A 23342-nucleotide genomic window follows, 5' to 3' on the forward strand; every position below is an offset into this window, starting at 1 on the left:
GTATATAAACATGAAGAACTGTTTCCCAGTCTTGGTACGGGAGGTTCATCGAGTGAACAATATATGTTCGGTTCCTGGTCCCAGCACCCCGTCAAGTCGTAAGTGTAATGCTGTTCCACGTCCAGCAAACGCAGGTGTAATGGAGCACTCGCGTAATGGTTCTTTATTGATTTTGGCTTCACGACGGCTTGCCATTAGTGGTGCGTCAACTGGAGTGTAGTAATGAATCCCTAGCCCTAACCCTAGCTCTGGTCGACCATTGCTAGGCCTTAGCTGGACGACCTGTAACGGGAAACCACGACCTCAGTCGCATAGCAGACTAACACGCACATCACACAGTTTAATTGCTCACATTGAGCTTTAGCCATGGCTAGCGACTGCTAAGTGTGTAATTTGCTTACTTTGAATTTATGTGGACTGGTACCAGCAGGTGGTGTCCCACCACCCCGTCTGGTCAAGAATTCATTCACAGTGACTGCTCAGAAGTTCTGGTAGTAGACTTCACTCTGCTCAGTGAAGCCCTTCACTGCAGGCTTCCAGTAGCTGCCTGCATCAGATTTACAACCCTGATGCTTGCTTCGGAAGCCAAAAATGGACCACTCCCACCATACTTCATGACAATGCTCAAAGCCTGACCTATTCCTGGAGTTGTTTGAATCTCAAATGCGGCTCAGCTTGAAACACCATTCTTCAAGGCTCATGGAAGCATGAGAAGTCTCTTCTCTGTCCTGGCTCCCAGATGGTGAAACAAACTTCTTGTCTCTTGCTGTCTTCAAACACAGATTGAAGACTCCTCTATTTGTGGAGTATTTAAATGACCACTAACCCTGCAAATTTTATACTACTGTTGGCTAACTGAATACTCTAGCGCGTTTGATATTGCACTTGTTGTTTGATACAGTACTTATGCTTATTTGGCATTTCTTCTAGGTATCAGCATTGATTCCTGTATTTCAGCAGTATTTTAGTTCAACAGTGTTTGACTCTAACCTATTGTATTGGCTAGGATATATTCTATAAATAGATGAGAGAGCACTGGATAAGAGTCTGCTAAATGCCAAAAATATTCATTTAACTGTAAACATGTAAATGTGAATATACACTCACATTTACAGGGCTGCAATATCTACACAACCTCTAAACAAATCTACAGTGTCTATGCATCGCTCCACAGTTTATACACACAAATCTCTACACGCATCTGCTCCAGTTATGCTACAAAATATCTTACACCACCCATCAGGCTACATTTCAATAGTGAAATCACACCTGCATGTTAATATGTTTTGTACCATTAACAATACTGGTTCAGGGGTCATATGAAGTTCTGTTTAGCATGATATGCAGTTTAATTTTGGAAGTGTGCACCGTACTGTGGGAATGAGAGTCTGTCAAAGCTGTACTTACCTTTCTGTTTGTTGAAGTTCTGCAGGAAGAGAGGCAACTCCGCGGAATGAGTGCTGGATACATTCTCCTCACTGCTACTCTTGCTCTTACTCTCCCAATCCTCTTTGGGGCGCTGTTCTGCGGGAGCTGCAGATGTGGCCGTTGTAGCAGGCATGGGTTTGGCTGTCGAGCTCTCTCCTTGCGGTGGCTGGGGCTTGGCCTTCTCTACCTGTATCACATTGTCTTTCTCTTTCTCCTTGTGCTTCTCCTTCTGTTTCTGCTTACTTTCCAGGGACTCTGTTACAGCAGGAGGGGTGGAGATGGGGTTGGAGGAGAGGCTTGGAGCTGGGGCAGTGCTGGGTTCCGGGCCACTGTATCCTTGCTCTCTCTTGGGGCTCTCCTCGGAAGCAGACTCGATGAGCAGGTCACTGTCTAGCTCCGCCTCCCTCTCTTCACGCAGGAGACTGTAGAGTGGTGGGTTGCCAGCTTGACCAAAACCAAACTTAGCATGGCTGGAAAGCTCAAATGGATTGCTATTTCCCCCCTTGTTACTTTGATGTATCTCAAAAGGATTGCTAGCTTTAGCCAAAACCCCCTTCACTTCACTGGGCTGCTCAAAGGGGTTGCCAGATTGGCCAAATCCCATTTTCTCCTGCTGGGGCTTGTCATGCCTTGGCGAATCAGGTTCTTCTGCCACCTGCTCAATTTCAGAGTCTCCAGACTCTTCCCCACTGCCATCCTGATTATGCCCCCCAAAACCAGACATGTCCCACGGAGCGGCGGGTTTGGCAGGGCATTTGGTGTCCTGGTAAGGGGCGCTGCTGTCCTGAACTGAGCTCACAGACTTCATTGCTACCGGCTGGAACAAGACATCCGAGGGAGACTCTCGTCCTGCAGGAAGGAAGGAAATAAGATAAAAGGTCAGGGAGGGAGAGATAAAAAAGGAAATGGGTGTTAAAAAGGAGAAACTTTCAGAAAAATGGCAGATGATTTTATGTGATCTTAAAATGAGAAAGGGAACATTATAATTTTGTTTTATACACGGAATATTATAATCATACCGTTTTAAATGTTATTAATTCTGACACCCATGTTTGATTTAGTGTCAAGCAGATATAAATGGCCCACTGTGACTGCTATTCAAAGCGTGCCGTTTATTGTTACAGTATAATTCAAACAGTCAACAAAAGTAGTGCTGCTGATAATTTAGCATTTATTAAAATATCAAAAACGTGATAGCTTTGGTCTGTGATATCATGGAGTATTTCATACTGTTTCATCCCTACCACATGCACTTAGCTGCATGGCCCATGAGGTTTAGCACGCTTGACGTAAGGTCCCAGACAACCTCAGATGCTGCATGTACATGTAGGTGCATGTAGTAGCACTATCCACAACCAGATCCACGTAGTAGCTCGCTTTGTAAGTCGCATATTATGATCAGGAAGCGCAGCAAGCATTAACTTTGCCATCGCACTTTGTCATCTCAGTGCGCTCGACAGAGAGCAGTTCTTTTATACTGGTCTCTGCCTGATATATTCATATGCTACTGAGCGCTCTTTTATGTACCTGAGCAGGTGGAAACATTGGCAGTGGAAAAGGTGCTTAGATGCTTGATGTTACCAAGTCTATGTTGAGTTGAGTAAGATGTGTTAGAACCACAACCCTTGGTAGAGCAGAGGGAACATTCCTCCTTACACTGCTGTAACTGTAGGACAGTGTTTGGCGGCACTCTGAGACAAGTTCTTATAGGTGTGACTGAACTGGGGTTGCGGTTTACCTGTAGGCGAGAGGTTAGGGGAGTGGCTGGCAGAGGAAGCAGCGCTGTCGTCCTCCGGCTCCGAGAGCGTTACCGTGGGAACGCCCTGCTGTCCGAAACTGAGCACACTGTCCCTCTCTGACACGCTCCCTTGTGGAGGAGCTCTCTCCAGCTGGGGCGGCGGGCGATGGGGGTCTGCCGTCACGGTGATTTTCACCGGACTGATGGGTTGCGGTGTCCCTGTGGTGTGGTGAGCGTGGTACATCACTGTCTCCTCATCCGATGGGTCCCCCATATAGGAGAAAGTGTGCTGCTCCCTGGCAAAACCCAGCCCCCCTTTTGCCTCCATGCCTCTGGTTGCCGGGGGGCTCTTCTCAAGGTAGTGGCCCAGGTCGAAGGGGTCCAGGTCGGACTTGCTGCCCTGCCCTCCCTGTTTCGTCGGCTTGATGTCGCAAAGGCCGGCCCCGGCATCGTCATCTTCGTCACTGTCATTGCTGTAGCTTCTCTCAGGCTGCTGCTTGACCTTGCTGCTGCCAATCTGTCCTGGCTCGCGGAGGTCGTCGCTCATGTCCATGTAGTTGTAGGGCTCCACCTTGTGCACCTGAAGGTCAGAAGGGTCCCCGGGGGTCATGCCGATGCCAGAGTCGGTGCCAGTGGGGGCGGAAGGCGAACGGTTCCCTTCAGAGGGGAAGAGAGGGGCACCTCCTCCAAATGGGTTGGATGAAGAGGAGTGGGAGGAGAGGAGGGAGGTGTAGAGATCCCCCTGTCCTGAGGAAGATGTCTGGAACAGGCCAGACATGGAGTCATCTGCAGAGAGGGTGACAGAGTAGGGATGGGAATGTGAGAGACAGACACAGATAGGGACAGAGGGCAGAGGCAGCAATTTCTCAGATCCGGATTAATTCCAGATCATAACTTGGCATACATAGGATAAGCTCTGGTGCACTGCGTGAAGATGGTGTATTCATTACATTTTCCTGTATGCAGAGAGACAGGTGAATTAGGTGTTACTGGAAGAAGTAGATGTGGTGAATTAGGTGTTACTGGAAGAAGTGACACAGCTCAGACACTCTCTACTTTGTGCATGTCGGTCAGTATATTACAGGTCACGTGGCTATGTGTGTATGGCGGGGTGGGGTGGGGGATGAAGCTAAATCCTGTAATCCTTTTAGCAGGGAGAGAAGACAGAAGCGAAGCTTTTATTAGTAATAGTTTTATGTCCTGATGAAACATTGATTATGTTTAAAAGAGAAACATTAGTCCCAGAACACAGAAGTCCCTGTCGCATTACAACAAGGGCTTATGGGATTAATTTCATTTTTATCATTATTGCGATATGATTTTTAAACACACTGTGTAGGACCACGATAACACAACGAAAGTTGCGAGTAACAGCCTGACTCGAATTGCGTTACCTGCAACAGAGTGAACGCTTCACATTGCTTACCATGCACATGCGATATAATTAGACTGGAACCAGAGTGCGTTAGACAGGTACACACAGTCAACTGTACACAAAAGTCAAACCAGCCAAACACGCTGGCAAGTTGGACAAATAAGCGCAGCCACCCAAGTGCCAAAAAACCCCCACAGAGAAGTGATTATCTAAGTGAGGAGGAATTGGTCCAAAAAAGTAGAGGCACAACTGTAAATTGGCAATGCTTTGGTTTTTGACGAGATGACTATGCTAAGTCCAAGGTTTTGTGCGAACCTTGCCCAGCCATTGTGTCTGCCATCACCGGTAACAAACTTTTATGTTCACTTAACATGCGCTAAATTGTACGAGGAGAGTTCAGAGCCAAGATCTGCGAGACTGATTAGAGCTAGCTACATGTCATCACAACACACCTCCACATGCAAAACAGTGATCTCAGAGTTTTGAAAGAGTGACGGCACGTGATTTGGGCTCCTGTCCTCATAAAGAAAAAAAAACAACCCCATCACGTAGGCTACTACTAGGCTAAAGATTTGGTGCTGTCTGCATCAGTTAGCAAAGAAGGCTTTTTGCACTTGTGTCAGAAAAGTGTTTTTATTTCTCTAGTTTTTCATATTTTTTAATTATTTACTCGTGTGTGTGTGTGTGTGTGTGTGTGTGTGTGTGTGTGTGTGTGTGTATGTATGTATGTATGTATGTGTGTGTGTGTGTGTGTGTGTGTATGTATATATATATATATATATATATATATATATATATATATATATATATATATATATATATATATAATATAATATAATATAATATAATGTATGTCTTACTGGTTGTTCAGTGAATACATCTTTATGTTGCAACATTGCGCAAAATGTCTGCCCTATAATAATTTGCACAGTTGTTTAATTTAAAGAGGATTTATTTAATGTTTAATAAACCTACAAAATAGATGGATTTCTTTCCTTGTTTTATTACATAGTAAAAACAACCTACTCCTTCCAGGGTCTGAATGTACTGCTCTTCAGATATCCACTGAAATTTTCTATTTTAACCATAATTTATCAGATTTCACATCGATGTCTGGATATCCAACATTATCGCATTTTTTATCCATATTGTACAGCCCTATTACACACACACACACACACACACACACTCACACTCTCTCTTTCACTCTGTCTCTCCTGTTTCTTAGCAAGTACACACATATTCATTGTTGTCCAGACCTCAAGACGTGGGCAGAGCACTATAAATAACTACATCCAGTAGGCTTAGGAGAGAGAGATGTTGGGGAGTTTGCAACAGCTCATGGGGCTACTGTGGTAGACTGCAGCATCTGATTTGCTTTGACGATAATACAGTGGAATACAATTCTCCTTGATCAAGAAAGAGGAAGATCATGGGTGTGCTGAACACACCCAGTTAAATGCAAGCAGTTTCCAGAAGCAGCCAACATGAACTTATCTATTTGGGTTAAAAGCGCGGCTTTGAGCCGTGTAGCATGAGCAGCATCAGATCTGGAAAATGCTTAGATTAGGACAAACACTGAGATGCGCACTGCTTGAAGATTGTATATTCAGGCTGTGTGTGTTTGTGTGTGTTGGTCATTGTAATGACAATTATTTATAGGCCATTTTGTAGGCTACTCTGATTTGAGAAGTCCATTGGACAATGCTACAGCTGGAAACACCTGTGAGTTTGTCTATATATAGAGAAACGGAGAGCGAGAAAGAGAGAGGGAGAGAAAGATAGATGAAGAGATACAAGAAGAGAGGCTTGCACAGGCTTGCTGTCAGAGCGGCCCACAGCAAAGCAAAAAAACAAGAGAGACGAGCAGAGAGACTTTAGGAATCACTGCTGGAGGGGAGAGGTGCAATAGCTTGGAGCCACCTCCCAGTGGGCGGAGCAATCACAACTCAGCCCCGCCCATGCTGGGCATACATGCCACAATTCTGGCACACTAAGAAACACCATGGGGTGTTCAAGCTTCAGGAGACTATTACTGGACCCCCTTTCTGTCTGTGTGAAAGGAGCTAATTTGCCTGCTAACTAAAAGGCTTTTGGAAAGACAGTGAGAAAAGGCGAGCAGGAGAGTTACTGTTTCAAGAGTAAGACAGTGTGTGAATATTTGTGCCAGCAAAAGAGCAAAGAATGTGTCTGTGCATGTTTCTGTGTGTGAGAGAGCGAGAAAGGAATTAGAGAGAGAGGAGGGAGTCGAGGCCCCATCTTATGAATATTTAGGTTTGAGAGAAAAAAAACGAGGGAGAGAAATTGTGTGTGTGTGTGTGTGTGTGTGAGAGAGAGAGAGAGAGAGAGAGAGAGAGAGAGAGAGAGAGAGAGAAACTTCTATGCCACCAGTTCCCCAGTATATAAGAATATCAGTTTGAGTCGTGATGGCGGCCATGTCTGCTCCATAATGGCCGTGGCAGCACTTTAGCCTGCTGCGCAGAGGCCCAGAGATCAGCTGGGCGGCGGCGGCTCCAGATCTTGCTCAGCCAGCCCTGCCTGAGGTGGAGTGCAGTGCTTCACGTGGCTGTGGGAAGGGCCTGCGTGCATCCTGCCTGCCTGCTTTTCTGAACTGCACAGCCACTCGGGTACACAAGGTACACAGAGTGCAGCCTTAGATATCCCCTGTACCCAAAGCAACCCAGTGTTTTTCATACAGGCTTTCAGGACCACGTGGCTGCTACAGAAGGTTTAAGTAGGGTCTCTGGAGGCGATGCCATACAGAGGAAGAGGCGACGCAACTGTGTTATAAGGGACCGATAATTATCAGGGATTCGTGATGCACAAATTGCACAGTGAAGAATTCACTCGGGTCGCGTGGACTATCGAGCCCATTTAAGCGCAGCTCGTGCTCGTTAATGGTAGCCACTGCGTAGGCAGACCACTGACAGCAAACCTCTGTTAGCGCACTGATGAACGCACGGCATCCTGTGAGCGCTTGCTTTCGGCGCGGATACTACATTATACATTAGTAATCTGCGCTAAAACAGATCCCAATCATTTGTTACTACATTATTAAGCAAGTTTAAATTTGTCACTTCGAGAGACGCAACACCCACACGGGACGTAGACCAGAGAAGATCACTACGGCGAGGATGTAAACATTAACAGACCACTCGCGTTTTTACATCTTCTCAGGACGTGGATCCATATGTGTATAATATGCATTATATAAGCCTCTGTGTAATTACCTACGTTAATATAACTTTAACCCCACTAACCAACAATGGGCCTAATTGTGCTGTTTCGTTTTCAAATGAAACGTGGTCTTTATAAATCAAATTCACCGGGACCACGTTGCTGGTCGTGGCTTGTTACCACTAGTTTTCGCTAGTCCATTTCTGCGTGTAAAACAAAAGCACGTTTACGTGTCTGTACTGCTGTTCCACCAGGCCTACAACAACAACCACACAAAAGGCGTACAAGTCAGCCCATGCCTCCACCCAGGTCCTCTGACGCTCTAAACCTAATTAGTATTGGAACCTGTTAATGGAAGTTTTGAAATACGGCTGCAATTCTGTTGCAGACGCCACACGTTCTTAAAGTGTTTTTCCTCTCGTCAGAATCAAAAACACTAAACTTGTTAGAAACGGACGCTGCACCGCTTGCAAAAGTAGGCTTGGGTAACGTTAGTTGACTTAGCTACACCCGGGAGCAAACACTCGGCTTAGTCCAAGTGATGTCACACCCATACGAGCACAAACTGGCAGCACAGTACACTGTACAGCACATTTATCAACATCGTCACCACAGCTCATATTTTCATAAAGTAGCCCAACTTAGCCCAGGAAAGGAGGGTGTACCTATGGAAAGAATGCCAGTTGAAAGCCCGAATTACCTGTAGATGCAGTTTCCATGGCAACGCCGGCACCTTTACGCTCCTTATCAAATGGGTAGAATTGTTTCAAGGAGTTCATGTCGTCCTCCCAGCTTCTAGAGTGGAGCTCGTCCCGCATCTCATCGAAGCGGCGCCCGGTACTCCCAAACATTCCGTTCCGCTCGGGCTCCTCCGCAAATCGTTGCTCATCCAGACCCGGGTCTTCATTAAGCTTCCCAGACATGCTCACAGCAGCGGCGCAAAGATCGCAATCAGCAGTGTCGGTGTAAAGAACCACCTCTGAAATATTCAAAGAGGACTCGAGACCGGATATCTTTTTATTCCCCAAGATCTAATCGATGCTTCCGCTTCTCTGAACGGTGAAGCGACTGAGGTTTGTTTGGTTCAGAGCTTGGGAGCTGACGTCACTGTATCTGCGAGGCTTACGTTTGGCACGGATTTAGGGCAGAAAGTAGCATTCCGGTTTAACTATTTGTAGAAAGGACGTTCGGCGTCCATCCTGGACACGGGTGTGGTTCAAAGGACAACGTAAGGCTAAATTTAGCCTACACCCGTTAAAAAAGGCTGGTGGGCTGGGCCAACAGTATTACAACTAACATCTGTGCAATAGAAAAATCTAGTGTTAACTCAAGTTTTGTGTCCTTTTCATGAAATACATTAGAATTTATGCTGTTTTATAATATCGGACATTTTCGCTCATCACTTGCAAACTCCCCCTCGTACGCATATAAACCACTGTAAGTAAACTGTCGAGTCATTTCTGTCTACACAACGTGATACATAATCGCACTATTGTGTTGTCAGACAGGATTACAACACGGGCGGGGCGCGTGCTGACGGATGCGCATATGAATGACTTACGCCATGTGTAGCTAACTGGCGCCCTCTACTGACCACGTCGAAAAACAACTCGGTCCCTTAGCAACGAAGAAGCAAGATCTTCTTAGTAACGCTCTTGCTGTAAACATTGCATGGTGGGCAATAAACTCGTTTCCCGAAGCAGAGAAATGAAACACTAGCTAGACAGCTAACTTAGATATGGGAAACGCTATTTCTCGTTCTAATTAATGCCGCACTTAGGTCATGCAAATGTCGATATTTGCTAAAGATTGTAAAAAACCCCGAGGTTTTAAATATTTGCTGTTAAAACTACCTTGAGGTAGTTAACCTAGCGTTAGTAAGATAGGTTAGTGAACTAGTTAACGTTAGTTAACTATCTAGCAACTGTATCGGAGTAGTTTTGATATATAGAAATATATACAGAAAAGCATGCCTCAGTGTGGAGATGAAGAAATTATTAAAGAACTGGTAAGATGTGCATTGAGTTTATTTAACTTTATATTCTAAGCTGATTTTCTTTTGTTTTAAGCTTGCCAATCATCTGGAAAACTGCAAAATCAGTACGAATTTTGTCTTACTAAACATTTAAACAAAGTTTTTTGCCCCGCCAATCCTCTCTCCCCAGTGTGTCTGTAACGGAATATCGCATGAGAAGGTTTCCCAGGATGGGAGAGGGATAAGCGCTCTGGAGATGTTCTTCTCGGGGTTTCCTCGGATGGTGGGTCTCTCGCTCTTCCCCAGTCTCTCCACGCTCACCGTCGTGGGCCAGTGCATCCGACACATTCAGGGCCTGGAGCACTGTCCTCTGCTGAAAGAGCTCTGGGTAGTGGAGTGCCACATTAACGTGAGTGAGAGATTAAATCAGTTCCCCTTACATTCTCATTACTTCTTCATTTTTCCACAACAAGCCTCACCCATGTGTTTACCTTTATATTTAACTGTTTACAATGTGTATTATTATAATATTTTAATAGTGTGTATGATATACATGCTTTATTAATATTATATGAAGCACTGTCATGTGAAAGTGTACTATATAATAGCATAATCATGGCATTATATTCATGTGTGCTATGGTGCTGTAGGAAATCTCAGGGCTAGAAAAGTGCACACAGCTGCAGAAACTTTTTCTCTATGACAACAAAATCAGTGAGATCACTGGACTGGATCACCTGACCAACCTGCAAATCCTGTGGCTCAACAGTAACCAAATCTCTGAGATTAAGGTACTATCTGTTTCATAGCCAGTATGTTCTAGTCACATGTTCATAGCCATTAAGTCATTGCATAACTTGGTCCTTCTCTACCTGTGCCACAGGGTTTGAGTTCTCTTGAAAACTTGAGGGAACTCAATCTTACTGATAATTTAATCAAAACAATTGGTAGGTATGGTGCACTTAGAATAAATAATAATAATAATAATAACAACTGTTAGCTTTATCCCTGATACTTCATTTGCATAAATGGTATACTACAATAATCCTTGTTGTAATAAAAATATTAATGATTATGAATGAGCTATTGAATGTTTTTTTGTTTTGTTTATGTTCTTTAGGAGACAGCCTTGATCAGAATAACAAGCTCCAAATTCTTAATCTATCAGGGAACAAGATCATTTCCTTTAAGGTGCGTATAAGATTTTTAACACTAAGTCAGCCCTGGAAAAAAAAAAAAAAGATGGTCCCCTTATCAATAAAATGCATTTTTCTTTAATAAATGTCCTGATTGCTTTTTGTTGACTGCCTGCCTTTCATACCATGTTATTACAGGTGGTCTGTTTCCAGAGCTAGTTGACGATTTCTTTCCTACTTTGAACTGTGCAGATCTGATCACTGTAGCTAATTGTGGATGAATGCTCACAGCCAAAAGTGGTGTGAATGGATCTGCTGATTTGAAGAGCAGGTTCTTTAGACGGAACGGACGCTTTCACTTGTCGACCTATGCTATTACAGCGATAGAGTGGCTCTTTCAAAGTGCCCTGTAATGTTCTGTTTCATTCTTCTCTCTCTCCCTCTCCCTTTCTGCCTCTGTCTTTTGCCCTGGAATCACAGAGGCACATTTAAAATGAGACAGAAGCTAATTTTCCTGCTCAGGAGTTGGTCGTATTGAATTTGGAAGCCTTTTCTGAATCAGAGTCTTTGTTGTGCTGTGCTGTGGAGGGGGGATGATTGACAGGCCTGGCTTTGTGCATCACTTTTGTTTATGTCTGTCGATTCCTTGTATCTTCCCAAGACACATGCACATACACACACACATGCACACTCTCTCTCTCTCTCACACACACACACACACACATACACAAACACACACACACACACACACACACACACACACAGAGACAGCACAAAGAATGTTTTTACTCTATTCTGAATTTTACTTTTACTATACTTTTTGTTCTCCAGAAAGTAAAGTTTACTTTTTTTTATTGTCAGGTTATGTGATTTTCCTTCAGTGTTAGGTTTTTCCTAAAATATGATATTAAGCAAATTGTAGCAGGCTCATTGCTATTTGTTTTATATGCTTTGATTCACAAACTTAAATCTCCTTGAAAATTATTGAAGCGAAATCACTTTAAAAAAAAGACGATTAAAGCAGTATCTGTATGAATACATTCTGGATCCACAGTATTTAGTGAGGAAAGGAGATTTATTTTTCACACATGGCATATGATTCATGTCATATAAAACTCAAAGCTCATATAGAATCCAACAAGAAGATACCCTGTTCGTTCTCCACAACTAGGCTGACCAATCCCATCACAGGTCCAAACCTGAACCCCAACCATAGGCTTTGCAAAGAGACCCTACTGGGTGTGGCTGTAGAAAGCTGGGTTGAGGTGCTGGTGCTGGCTGAGTGTGTGCCTTGTACCCACTGCCTCTAACCTACCGGCTACCTGGGGTGTGGCAGGAGCTGACGCGGCTGGCGTGTCTGAGTGGACTGCGAGAGCTGGGCCTGAAGGACCCGCTGTGCCAGCCTAACCCTGTGTGCCTGCTGTGTAACTATGTCACGCACGTGCTGTACCACATGCCTGCCCTGCAGAGGCTGGACTCCTACGACGTCTCCAGCAAACTAATCAAAGAGGCAGCTGAGGTATGTGTATGTGTGTGTGTGTGTTTCTGCGTGTCTGTGTGTGTGTGTGTGTGTGTGTGTGTGATAAAGTAATGCAGGCATATTGTGTTTCAGTCCACGGTGATGAAGAAGATGATGTATTACAATATGCGGGTGCGCTGGGCTCAGAGGCAGTTTGATGACTCTAAAGCGAGACTCCTGCAGCACAGGACAGTGCAGCTGAAACTGCCTGAGGAGAGGATCCGAACTCTCAGCTACACACTCAAAAATGTGAGGCTGAACGCGCGCACGCATGCACGTGCGCTCGCGCGCTCGCACGCACATACCCAGGACACACATATGAGGATACACACACGCATACATCAACAGTCACATTTGCAAATATGACAAGACTGGTATAAACACTTAGGTATATAAAGACATACTTACAAATGTGAGTAAACACAAATACACACATTCACAAACAAGAGCACAATACCCATGCTTGAACAAATATGCACACCCAGACACACAGGATAGGGTATACATGCACCACTGTGATCACCGAGTTTCTAAAAAGAAGCACATACTCTACACCCTAAAAGAACCGACGCCTTTCCTTCTCAGCTAGAGCGGGAGTTGTCTGAGGTGGGCAGGAAGTCTACACGCCTCTGGGAGGAAGATCTGGCTGTGGAGTTACGTGACGCTGGGGATCCACTCCCTAACCGCGTGGACCTTGGATATGAGCAGAAAGTACAGCACAAACTGGACTCAGTCAGAGAAAGCATTAAGATCTGGGAACAGCGATTAGAGCAGTGAGTGAGTGTGTGTTTGTGTGTGTGTGTGTGTGTGTGTACATATATGTCTGTGGCAAGAATATCTTGTCGTACTGTTCAGCTCCTTAAATTGGAATGTAAAGAACATTACCGTGACAAGCAGATACCATCCATGTGATTTAAATTTTTTTTTTTGCATGATTTACTTGGGAGTTTCGCAGTTTTGATACAGATATAATATTTTGGACATTGAGACCTACAGTATAAGCCTGCCCATGTACGCATGTACATGTCAGGTCATATGGCCCTTGTCACTGAAACCATATCAACCATACGAATAAACCCAAAGAGAGCCATACAGATATGGTAAGTATTGTATCAAGATTCATTGTGTTTCTCAGGGTGGAGGAGTCTTTTCAGCAGGACATCAAACTGGCTTCAGACAGGAAGGAGCTGTTGATTCACTTCCTGGTGATGGAGCTGGAGACAGTGGGAAACATTCGCTTTGAAGAAGGAAACCCCAGCGATGTGTGGTATTCCACCCAAATATAACCTCTACACCTACCACAACCTCCATAATCACCATCGTCTTCATCCTCAGCACCACCACCCATTACCACAAGTTCCATCATCACCATCACCACCATTACTCCATCTTGATCGCCACCATGATTAACACCACCATTGCCACAACCTCCATCATTTTCATCACCACAATCACCACCACCACCAATACTACCAGCTCCATCATTCTGACCACCATTATTGCCTACACCAACAACCCCATCATTACCACCACCACCACTACCACCCCCATCTCTATCACCACCATCTCAATCATTATTATCACTAACAACACCTTCACCCCCAACTCTGTCACCACTATAACAGTCACTATTACCACCATTACAACCACCATCACTAAAATCATCATCACCATCACCACCATCACATTACATTACCACCAGACTACCACACTACAGCCATCACACTACGTTACTGCTATAACCATTACCGTAATATCCGTCACCATCACTATCACCATTACCACCATCATCATGTACCACTGGAAACATTGTGAGGACTCCAGATCAGTGTGTCCCAGTCCTGGCCTGTAGGATCCCTGCCGACTCACTGCCCAACCTTTTGGTTGTAGCTCGCTGCTAATCGGGTGGTGTTTACCTGCCTCAGGTGATACGGGAGCTACAATCAATAATGTTTTAGGGTCTTCAAGATCTGGCTCTGGAGCTGTTCTTTGTCACTCTCTCTCACTCTCTCTCTCTCTCTCTCTCTCTCTCTCTCTCTCTCTCTCTCTGTCCGTCTGTCTCCTGTTGGTTTCACTCAGGTTCAAATCCTGCTATGATCTCTTGCTCTTTCGTTTCTGTGTTTGGGACTACAAACCCTACAACATCACTGGCATTAAGATCAATCGGATCATGCGCATCCACAACTGTGCCCTGCGGCTGCGGTTCGAGGACAAGCTCCACTCCCTGCTGGACAGGGATGAGTCGCCACTGCTGTCACAGTGAGTCAGTCAGGCTCCTGTAAACTAGAACTTCCTGAAACAAAATGGCTGCTGAGCAGGCAACGTAATGGATGTGTGTTTGTGTGTCAGGAACTACAAACGCTGGCTGGAGTATCTGTTCTATGTGCCAGATCCTGAGCAAAGCACAGAGAACAATGAGTCTCTTCAAATCCTGGAAGAAGGTTTTAGATCAGCTGAGAATTTTGAGGTACTGAACAGCACAAAGCCAAGAGGACTTAGACAATGTCTGGGCATTACTGTGTTAACCTTTTCACTGTTGGGATTGAAAGTGCAAACTCCTTCAGACATTCCATAAACCCTACATCACCGGCATTATGAGCAACCATGTCATGCATGTGTGTCATTGTGCTCCACAGGCTGTGGGCAGAGACAGAGCAGTGCCACTCACTAACAGCGTGAGTGTGTGTGAACAGCTACGTATCAGACATGCCCAGAGGCAGGCTGCCGAGCAGAGTGTCAAACCCCCAGACCCTCTGCCTTTCCGTCACGGTCTGGATCTCCCCATGCTACACCCACTTCAGTGCACTTGGCTATCTGCAGCAGTGCTATGTGTCTTGAACTTTAAATGTCTAGAGCAGTCAAGTTATCTATAGCAGTGTGTTCAGAGCAGGCGAGAATGCTGAAATGTGTTGTGTAATGCTTTTATGACAGTGAGGTTGCGGATACACTGCTCTAGACAAATGGTTCTCGGTTCATGGTTCTAGATCAACTGTCATTTTTCTAGAGTAGGGCTTCCCAGTCCCAGTACTGCAAAGTCTATTTCCTGCTCTAGCACTGTTATAGCAGGGAAGGCATGTGCACTGCAAGAGTTCCTTCTTTATTTTCCTGAAAATTCTCTGTGTTGTGGGTCTATGATGGGGTCATTCTGAAATGCTTTTTTTGGTTGTGTATCTGTGTGTGTGTGTGTGGTGTATGTGTATGTGTATGTCTCAGGTCAGCTGATTGTCTCTAAAGTGTTCTTAGGCCCCAGTGTTCCAGTGAAAGATGGTGTTCCAGTGGACCCTGACCTCTACCCCAAAGTTCACTCAGTTTATCAAAAGGCCAGTGGTAAGCAACTCACTACCACTCAGCAGCAACCAGACAGAGGTATGTGTCTCTCTGTGTGTGTGTGTGTGTGTGTGTGTGTGTGTTTGAGAGAGAGAGAGAGAGAGAGAGAGAGAGAGCGAGAGAGAGAGAGAGAGAGAGAGAGAGTGTGCAGCTATTAAATACAATGAATAATGTGTGTGTGTGTGTGTGTGTGTGTGTGTGTGCGTGTGTGTGAGAGAGAGAGAGAGAGAGACAGAGAGAGAGAGCGAGGCCATTGAATACAATGAATAATGTGTGATTAAGGGGAAGAGAAACCTCCTTCATCTTACTCAGACATCATGAGTCAGCACAAGAGCGAAAACTGCAGTTGACAGAACCTTCCAGTAACAGAAGGCCTTTTCACTGCTCAATTGACCCAAACCGTTTAGAGTTATCAGATATCAGATATCAGAAACCTCGTAGATTGGAAGAGGTCCCAGAGCTTTACAGGTCTGGCTGCATTTCAAGAGTGTGAAAGTCTGCATGGACCTGACAGCCTCTGACTTCATGTCTGACAAAACCTTAGTCAGATCCATTTGCAGATTGGTTACTAATATAATAGTAACTAGTGCTGAAGATGGTGTGTGTGTGTGTGTGTGTGTTTGTTTCAGAGACTTTGTTTTCCACTGAACAGCAGGCAAGCTGCGACTGCAGTCAGCAACAGACTCTGTGGTATGTGTTTGACCATGAGCTTGTTCTCCCCGAGTATCTCATCGACTTTGAGTATATCACAGAGGTAATGTACACAAAGGGACAAAAATGATAACTTATTTTGTATATCGTTATTTGATTTTCCTGAGTGCACCAGTGTTCTGCATACACGAATAAGAATTCAGCATTTAAAAGCTTCATTCGTCACCCCCCCCCAGGACACGCCCCAGGCCTCGTGCCCCTATACGCCCAGCTCTGTTGCCCCTGTCCCCGTCGACCCTGCCCCTGTGCCGCCGCTCTCCTGTTACGAGCAGACTCAGGACGAGATGACGCTGGCCCTGGAGCCCGTCCTCGTCCCCCGACTCAAGATGCTCGCTCTGGACGAGCTCAGCATCCTGGCCACGGCCCGAGCCAACGTCCTCAGCCAGATCACTGTAACCACCGCCGCAACCACCATGCTTTCTGTTCGCCATGCCACAGCTTAAAGCTACCATCAGCGCATTATTTCACAGGGCTAATGGAGATTGCGATAACCTAATGAAAGAACAGTGGCTGTTTTCAATGGCCAGTATAACAGTTGTCTTTTGGACATAGCAAAACTAGCTTTGTAAATTGTGTCTATGGTAGCCTGGATAGTTGCCTGAGAAAAAGCTCCTGAGAGTAGCTTTAATCTGATAACCACATATCTTGATAAATATTAAAAAAGAGAAATTTTGACATTTGGCATTGATTCTGTTGTCAAGGTGCTGAATCTTCATGGCAACAGCCTGACCAAGCTGAAGGAGATCTCTTGCCTGACTGCACTCCGGCACCTTACGATCAGCTTTAATGAGTTGACCCACCTGGACGACATCTCTCACCTGGTGAGAGCAGGGGATGCCTCATTGTTGATTGCTTAATTTTCATGCAATTGTTGACCAGTGCAGGTTCGGGATGTCCAGTTATATGGCCATGTGGTTTATATGGATCTTTTGGAGTTACCATTAGTGTTCTAGTGTCTCCCCATCCACACCTGCTTTAACACGTTCCTGTCCCTGGTTTGAGATCTTCTGTTTTGGTGTACGTGTAATTGTCTTTGTCAAGTATGGTGAGCAGAGTGGAGTCGCACGCAGGTGAAGTTCAATAGTTTAATCAGAGCAAGGGAGATCCAAAACAGTCCAGGTCAAATGCCAAAACAGACAAACAATAAGGCAGACTAAACAGACGGAGGCAAGTCAAAGAGCGGAAATGGGGAGCGCAAGCAAAAGATCAACAACCTTAAAAGCTGATTTAAATAGACAACATTAAGGGAACTAGACACTGGTGATGCTAATAGACTGGGAATTGCGAATGGACAGGGGGATTATGGGGAGTGTAGTTCACTTGAGACAGACTGGAAGCCACATATTATCACACCATGATATATGTGGTATAACACACAGGATTTATGGGGTTTTAATGGGACCCTATTACAAGCTTTGTGATTACAACATTATTACAGCCAGTGGAAAGAACAATGCACTAAGCATACATTCACGTACACTCATAAGCAGATTTACTCTCTTCTGAAATCATCCAAACTGAGCAAAAATATCACCTGTCTCACTTTTACTGGTTTGATTTAAAACCAAAAGAGCCAGTACTTTAATCACAAGTTTGCCATTTTTGTTTCAAATCACCAAGAAGGCTGAACTTTGAAACTTAGCCATCGATGGAGATAACGGTGGAGAAACTGCTTCTTATAATTATCAATTATCCTGACTTCTCATTTATTATCCTGACTTGTCAAAAACCTTTGACAAAAAAAAAAAAATCCAAAATCATTTTAGGCTTTCTTAGAGTGGAATCTGTTTTAGCTCACATCCGGAAGAGAGTTCACGTTTGTGGGGAGTGCATGAGGGCATGGCCCATCATCCGTGTGCTAACCCCAGCTTTGCGGCCCCCAAGCCCAGCCTGGAGAACGTGGATGCCAGCTTCAACCGGGTGGCGACGCTGGAGGGCGTCCACAGCCTGGGCCGTCTCAGGCATCTTGACCTGCGCTGGAACCAGCTGACCCGGGCGAGGGATGACGCGGCTGTCCTCCGCAAGCACGCGCCCTGCCTTCTCCACCTGGACACCCGCCACAACCCCTGGTCCCGGGTGAGGAGAGCATGCTGGGTGGTGTGGCCCCACCAGCTCTGGGACGGGGGTGGGGGGTTATAGCAGGGTGTTCTGGGACAGAGTAATATGATGTAACAGAGGCCTGGAGGTGTCTCACTCCAGACGGGTGGAGGCCGTCCTGCTCTTCATATTCACAACATGAAGTCAGAAATATAGTAAGATTGAGCTTTAGCTTCTTGGAGGAGCTTCAGATCAGAACGTGTGTGTTTGTGTGTGTGTGTGTGTGTGTGTGTGTGTGTGTGCATGGGTGCATGTGTGCACATGTAGCATGACTCTGTGAGGATGGTTTTGTTGGGGCGGCTCAAGACGCTCACACACCTGGATGGTGTGTTAGTAACGGAAGAGGAGTCTACAGCTGCCTTAGAAATGAGCACTACCTCCAAAATCAACCAGGTGAGTATGTGTGTAGACCATGTGTTTATGATTCAGGTGTTTGTATGACACTCTGTGTGTATGTGCGTATGCATGTTATAGTATATTTGTGTTTGTGTGTATAGACATAGACTGTGTGTGTCTGTGTGTGTGTTTGCGTGTACAGGCATGTCTCCTCGCTCACTCTCGTATCACTGTGGAGCGTCCACGATGTCTGAGTCTCCTCAGTGTTGCTCAGCTCCTCACAAACCTGAAGCCCTCACCCTGGACACACACAGAGCTTGAACCAGGCTGGGCTGCCAAGGTTTACATCACACACACACACAGACATGAGATTTACAGCTGATGTGTTGACCCTGCTACAGAGACTGTAATGTCTGTCACCGTTGCCGCGTGTTTGTCCTACAGAGACTGTAATGTCTGTCACCGTTGCCGCGTGTTTGTCCTACAGAGACTGTAATGTCTGTCACCGTTGCTGTGTGTTTGTCCTACAGAGACTGTAATGTCTGTCACCATTGCCGTGTATTTGTCCTTTGCTCAGATCACGGCCCTGAATGTGGACGGTCAGCATCTGTCCCGCATCACTAACCTGGACAAACTGGTGAGCCTGCGCTGGGCTTCCTTTAACGACAACGACCTGACTCGCATCGAGGGCCTGGAACACTGCCCCCTACTGGAAGAGCTCTCTCTCAACAATAACAAAATCAGTAGTCTGGATGGTACTCCTCACTTCCTCTCTCTCTTACATTTCCTCGTGCTCTCTCTTTCTCTCTCTATCTCTCCTTCTCTTTCATTCTGTCTTTCTCTCTCATGTTCTCTCTCCCTCACTTTCTTTCTCATTCTCAGCTGTATAAACTGATTTTGTTTGCCTGTGTATATGCACATGCATTTGTGTGTGTGTGTGTGTGTGTGTGCGTGCGTGCGTGCATGTCTCCTACAGGTCTGTATAAGCTGCAGCACTTGGTGCGTCTAAACATCAACTGCAACCAGCTCCAGAGTTTGGACGGCTCTGTGCTGGACTGCCTGCCTAACCTCCATTTCCTGTCTGCCGAGAGCAACTGCATCTCTTCCCTGCACGGGGTTCAGAGGTCACGCTCCCTGTTTGAGCTCTACGCTGGGAACAATGACATCAGCACCTCCCGTAACATATACCACCTGAAGGTTGGTGGCCCTGTTTGTTAAAGTATGCATTGTGGAATTGTGAGTATTTTTTCATTTAAAAAAAAGCCTATAGTATTTTTGACTGCTCTGAACGGTGTGTTCATTGCTTTTCAAGTGGAGCCAATCGTAACAGAATGAGGTCTTCCTCTCCCAGGCTTTGAGCAGCCTAATTATTCTGGATTTGTTGGGGAACCCACTAGTGAAGAAGCTTGAGAACTACAGAGCATACGTGGTCTTCCACCTGCCCTCCCTTAAAGCATTGGACGGTGTTGCTGTGGTGAGACACGCCTCCTCGCCACTCTCCCTTGACACACTCCTTGAAACATGCGCGTTTGTCATCGGTCCCAAACACCCCATGGCTTCTTTGAACTGCAAAACTCAATACATGTAAATACTCACCATTGCACACTATTGTCCTGTGTGTGTTTGTGTGTGTGTGTTGCTACAGGAGTTAGCCGAGTCAGAGAATGCTAAGGATTTGTTTGGAGGCAGACTTATCCCGGACATGGTGGCTGAGAAGCTGGGCCACTCTAACTTCAGAGACATAGTGAACCTAGAGCTGACGGCCTGCTCCATCAGGTGCACTTGCCCCACTGACTATAGTTTACTACATCTAGAGCTATGATGTTCTTATGCTGAGTTCACACTACATGATTTTAACCCTGACTTTGATTTTAGCCCAATGTGCAACAGGTTTTGGAGGTCGGGGAGAAAAGCTCCAGATTGGAGGCAATTCGGTGTTCCCTTGGGGCTCGAAAATCCGCTCTCGAGCGCTATGTGTGAATTGTTGAAAGACACAAGCCAAGAGGCAATCGATCGCAGAGTCCCCATATATATAGCTAAATATCAGCGAGGCCAAATCCTCTAGTGTGCAAAGCGATCAGGTTATGACTGGTAGTGAGTGAGATGTCGAACTACAACCAATGAAACCAATATCTATCTATCTATCTATCTATCTATCTATCTATCTATCTATCTATCTATCTATCTATCTATCTATCTATCTATCTATCTATCTATCTATCTATCTATCTATCTATCTATCTGGCTGGCTGGCTGGCTGGCTGGCTGTAGTGAGAGTTGGTTTGAGGAGAATTTAGCACATACCAAAACTCCAACCATAGAACTCCCCATTCTATCATAAACCTCGAGGAACCCACATTATAACCGCTGAAACACAAATAAACAGTGCAATTAGCTATGAGCAAGAACGCTGGATTATTTACAGTAATCTTCCTTGACTGACAGCTCAGATGCTCTCTGTGTTTCTGGCTCCCTCACTCTTGCAGGATGGTAGATCTTGCTCCAGCTGATCTGTTTGGGAACCTGCGCTGCATTAATCTGGAGCATAATAATCTCACCTCCTTCAGTGGCCTTGTCTACCTGCCCAGTGTCAAGGTGGGAGTAGCCCCAACTCCCCTCTATACCCCACACCCCCAGCCATGTGGGTCTGTGTCTATGCTTGTGTTGGGGATCGTGTGGAGTTTAAATGTCTGTTTGATATTGTTCAATAGCAGCTCAGTAGTCAATTTTGTGTCAAAAGCAGTGCATGCTAGATATTGCATGCAGTTTAGTGGTATAGTACTGAATCTTTGAACAATAAAATGTGTTGTAGTGGGACTGTGACGTGTGTGTGTGTGTGTGTGTGTGTGTGTGTGTGTGTGTGTGTGTGTGTGTGTGTGTGTGTGTGTGTGTGTATGTGTGTATTACAAACATAGGCTTTATGTCTGAACTACAACCACATTGAGTCAATTCTACCGCGTCAGAAAACCCAGACTCACCTTAGCAGCAGACAGGTGCTCTACCAGAAAGTCCACTCCAGTGGATATGGACAGCAGAACCACAGCAAAAATAGCAGGTACGGAACACCCCCCCCCCACACACACACACACCCCCCATCCCACATATGGACATTCGAAAAACAAAAGAAAGTCTGTAGGCAACTCAAATATACATAATTTTCATCCAATGAGGTATTTTCTCTCCTGTCCACTAGATGGCAGAATAAGTCCACGTTAGCATAGCTCTTGCTGAAGCACTGTTTCCTACCGTTTGCCTGCAGGGAAGGGGTGTCTGGAGACAGCCTGGAGCCGCTGATGGCCAGCTTGGAAGAGCTGCATCTGTGTCATAACAGCATTTCCAGTCTGGGTGAACTACAGCTTAGCAGGCTGACCAACCTCAAAGCTCTTTTCCTCCAGGGTAACACACACACACACACACACACACACACACACACACACACACACACACACACTCACTCTTTGAAGTAATCAAATTTTTCAAACCACTTGAATTCTTTCTAAAGTTCCCATGACATCTGCGTACTATCTTTGTCTGTTCCCCTCTGTCTCTCCCTTTTCCATTCTTTCGTTCTGTCCTCCTCCTCCTCTCGTTCTCCATTCTTTAGAAGACTATTGCACTAATGGCATAGCCATCCGACTGGGACTCTGTGATAGTGGGTAACTGAGAGAGTGAGACAGAATGAGCACGAGAGAGAGAACTATGAAAGTAAAGTTCAGTGTAAAGTTGGCTTCGTTGTAATTAATGGCAGTGCTGAAGCTATGCTGTGGTGAATCTCTGTGGAGAATCTCCCCCAGATCCACCCGAGGCTTTGTTTGCCACTCTCTCTGAGGTAAACGTTTTCCAGTGCGGTGGTCTGAGAAGAGTGGGCAATTACTTAGGGACAGTGTTTGTGTGCGTAGGGAGGGGATGGAAGCCCAAGCCCAGTGGTACCCAGAGTAATATGGTGTCTTTGCATTGAAAGGTACTTTACCTTACCCAGGCTGGAAAAAATTCAAAAACTGAAGTAAGGGTGTAAGGGTGTAAGGGAGCAAGGGTGTAAGGCTGTAAGGAAGTAAGGCTGTAAGTGAGTAAGGGTGTAAGGGTGTAGGGGAGTAAGGCTGTAAGGGAGTAAGGCTGTAAGGGAGCAAGGGTGTAAGGGAGCAAGGGTGTAGGGCTGTAAGGAAGTAAGGCTGTAAGTGAGTAAGGGTGTAAGGGAGCAAGGGTGTAAGGGTGTAGGGGAGTAAGGCTGTAAGGGAGTAAGGCTGTAAGGGAGCAAGGGTGTAAGGGAGCAAGGGTGTAAGGCTGTAAGGGTGTAAGGGAGCAAGGGTGTAAAGGTGTAGGGGAGTAAAGGAACAAGGGTGTAAGGGAGCAAGGGTGTAAGGCTGTAAGGTAGTAAGGCTGTAAGGGAGTAAGGGTGTAAGGGAGCAAGGGTGTAAGGGAGCAAGGGAGTAAGGCTGTAAGGGTGTAAGGGAGCAAGGGTGTAAAGGTGTAGGGGAGTAAAGGAACAAGGGTGTAAGGGAGCAAGGGTGTAAGGCTGTAAGGTA

At 45.6% G+C, this 23342-nt stretch overlaps 2 protein-coding genes across 3 annotated transcripts in view; one reads left to right on the forward strand and one right to left on the reverse strand.

Annotated features, from left to right (window-relative positions):
* The window catches only part of rtn1a (reticulon 1a), a 22688-nt gene extending 13617 nt beyond the window's left edge, over window positions 1-9071 (reverse strand). Inside the window, exons 1-3 of the mRNA XM_027030505.3 lie at window positions 8419-9071; window positions 3167-3952; window positions 1408-2277 (exon numbers count right to left, since the gene is read on the reverse strand). Of these exons, the coding sequence (XP_026886306.3) occupies window positions 1408-2277; window positions 3167-3952; window positions 8419-8641 (1879 nt within the window). The 5' untranslated portion in view covers window positions 8642-9071. The remainder of the gene's footprint in view (window positions 1-1407; window positions 2278-3166; window positions 3953-8418) is intronic.
* lrrc9 (leucine rich repeat containing 9) overlaps window positions 8650-23342 on the forward strand; it is an 18932-nt gene continuing 4239 nt past the window's right edge. Inside the window, exons 1-26 of one of the 2 annotated variants that reach the window (XM_081725010.1) lie at window positions 8650-8791; window positions 9884-10102; window positions 10344-10484; window positions 10577-10640; window positions 10814-10884; window positions 12166-12348; window positions 12442-12597; window positions 12934-13121; window positions 13484-13615; window positions 14428-14607; window positions 14698-14815; window positions 14985-15117; window positions 15562-15675; window positions 16305-16429; window positions 16563-16778; window positions 17088-17207; window positions 18271-18462; window positions 18751-18876; window positions 19022-19159; window positions 19397-19574; window positions 19796-20016; window positions 20171-20293; window positions 20465-20595; window positions 21306-21414; window positions 21735-21874; window positions 22079-22215. In XM_081725010.1, coding sequence (XP_081581136.1) covers window positions 9950-10102; window positions 10344-10484; window positions 10577-10640; window positions 10814-10884; window positions 12166-12348; window positions 12442-12597; window positions 12934-13121; window positions 13484-13615; window positions 14428-14607; window positions 14698-14815; window positions 14985-15117; window positions 15562-15675; window positions 16305-16429; window positions 16563-16778; window positions 17088-17207; window positions 18271-18462; window positions 18751-18876; window positions 19022-19159; window positions 19397-19574; window positions 19796-20016; window positions 20171-20293; window positions 20465-20595; window positions 21306-21414; window positions 21735-21874; window positions 22079-22215 — 3589 coding nt within the window. In that variant the 5' untranslated portion in view covers window positions 8650-8791; window positions 9884-9949. Of the gene's footprint in view, window positions 8792-9362; window positions 9727-9883; window positions 10103-10343; window positions 10485-10576; window positions 10641-10813; window positions 10885-12165; window positions 12349-12441; window positions 12598-12933; window positions 13122-13483; window positions 13616-14427; window positions 14608-14697; window positions 14816-14984; window positions 15118-15561; window positions 15676-16304; window positions 16430-16562; window positions 16779-17087; window positions 17208-18270; window positions 18463-18750; window positions 18877-19021; window positions 19160-19396; window positions 19575-19795; window positions 20017-20170; window positions 20294-20464; window positions 20596-21305; window positions 21415-21734; window positions 21875-22078; window positions 22216-23342 lie in introns of those variants that run through there. The other variant, XM_035531275.2, reaches the window with a different exon arrangement.

The sequence above is a fragment of the Electrophorus electricus genome, chromosome 12 (assembly GCF_041902795.1).
Source record: "Electrophorus electricus isolate QZ-2024a chromosome 12, ASM4190279v1, whole genome shotgun sequence".
Classification (NCBI taxonomy): domain Eukaryota; kingdom Metazoa; phylum Chordata; class Actinopteri; order Gymnotiformes; family Gymnotidae; genus Electrophorus; species Electrophorus electricus.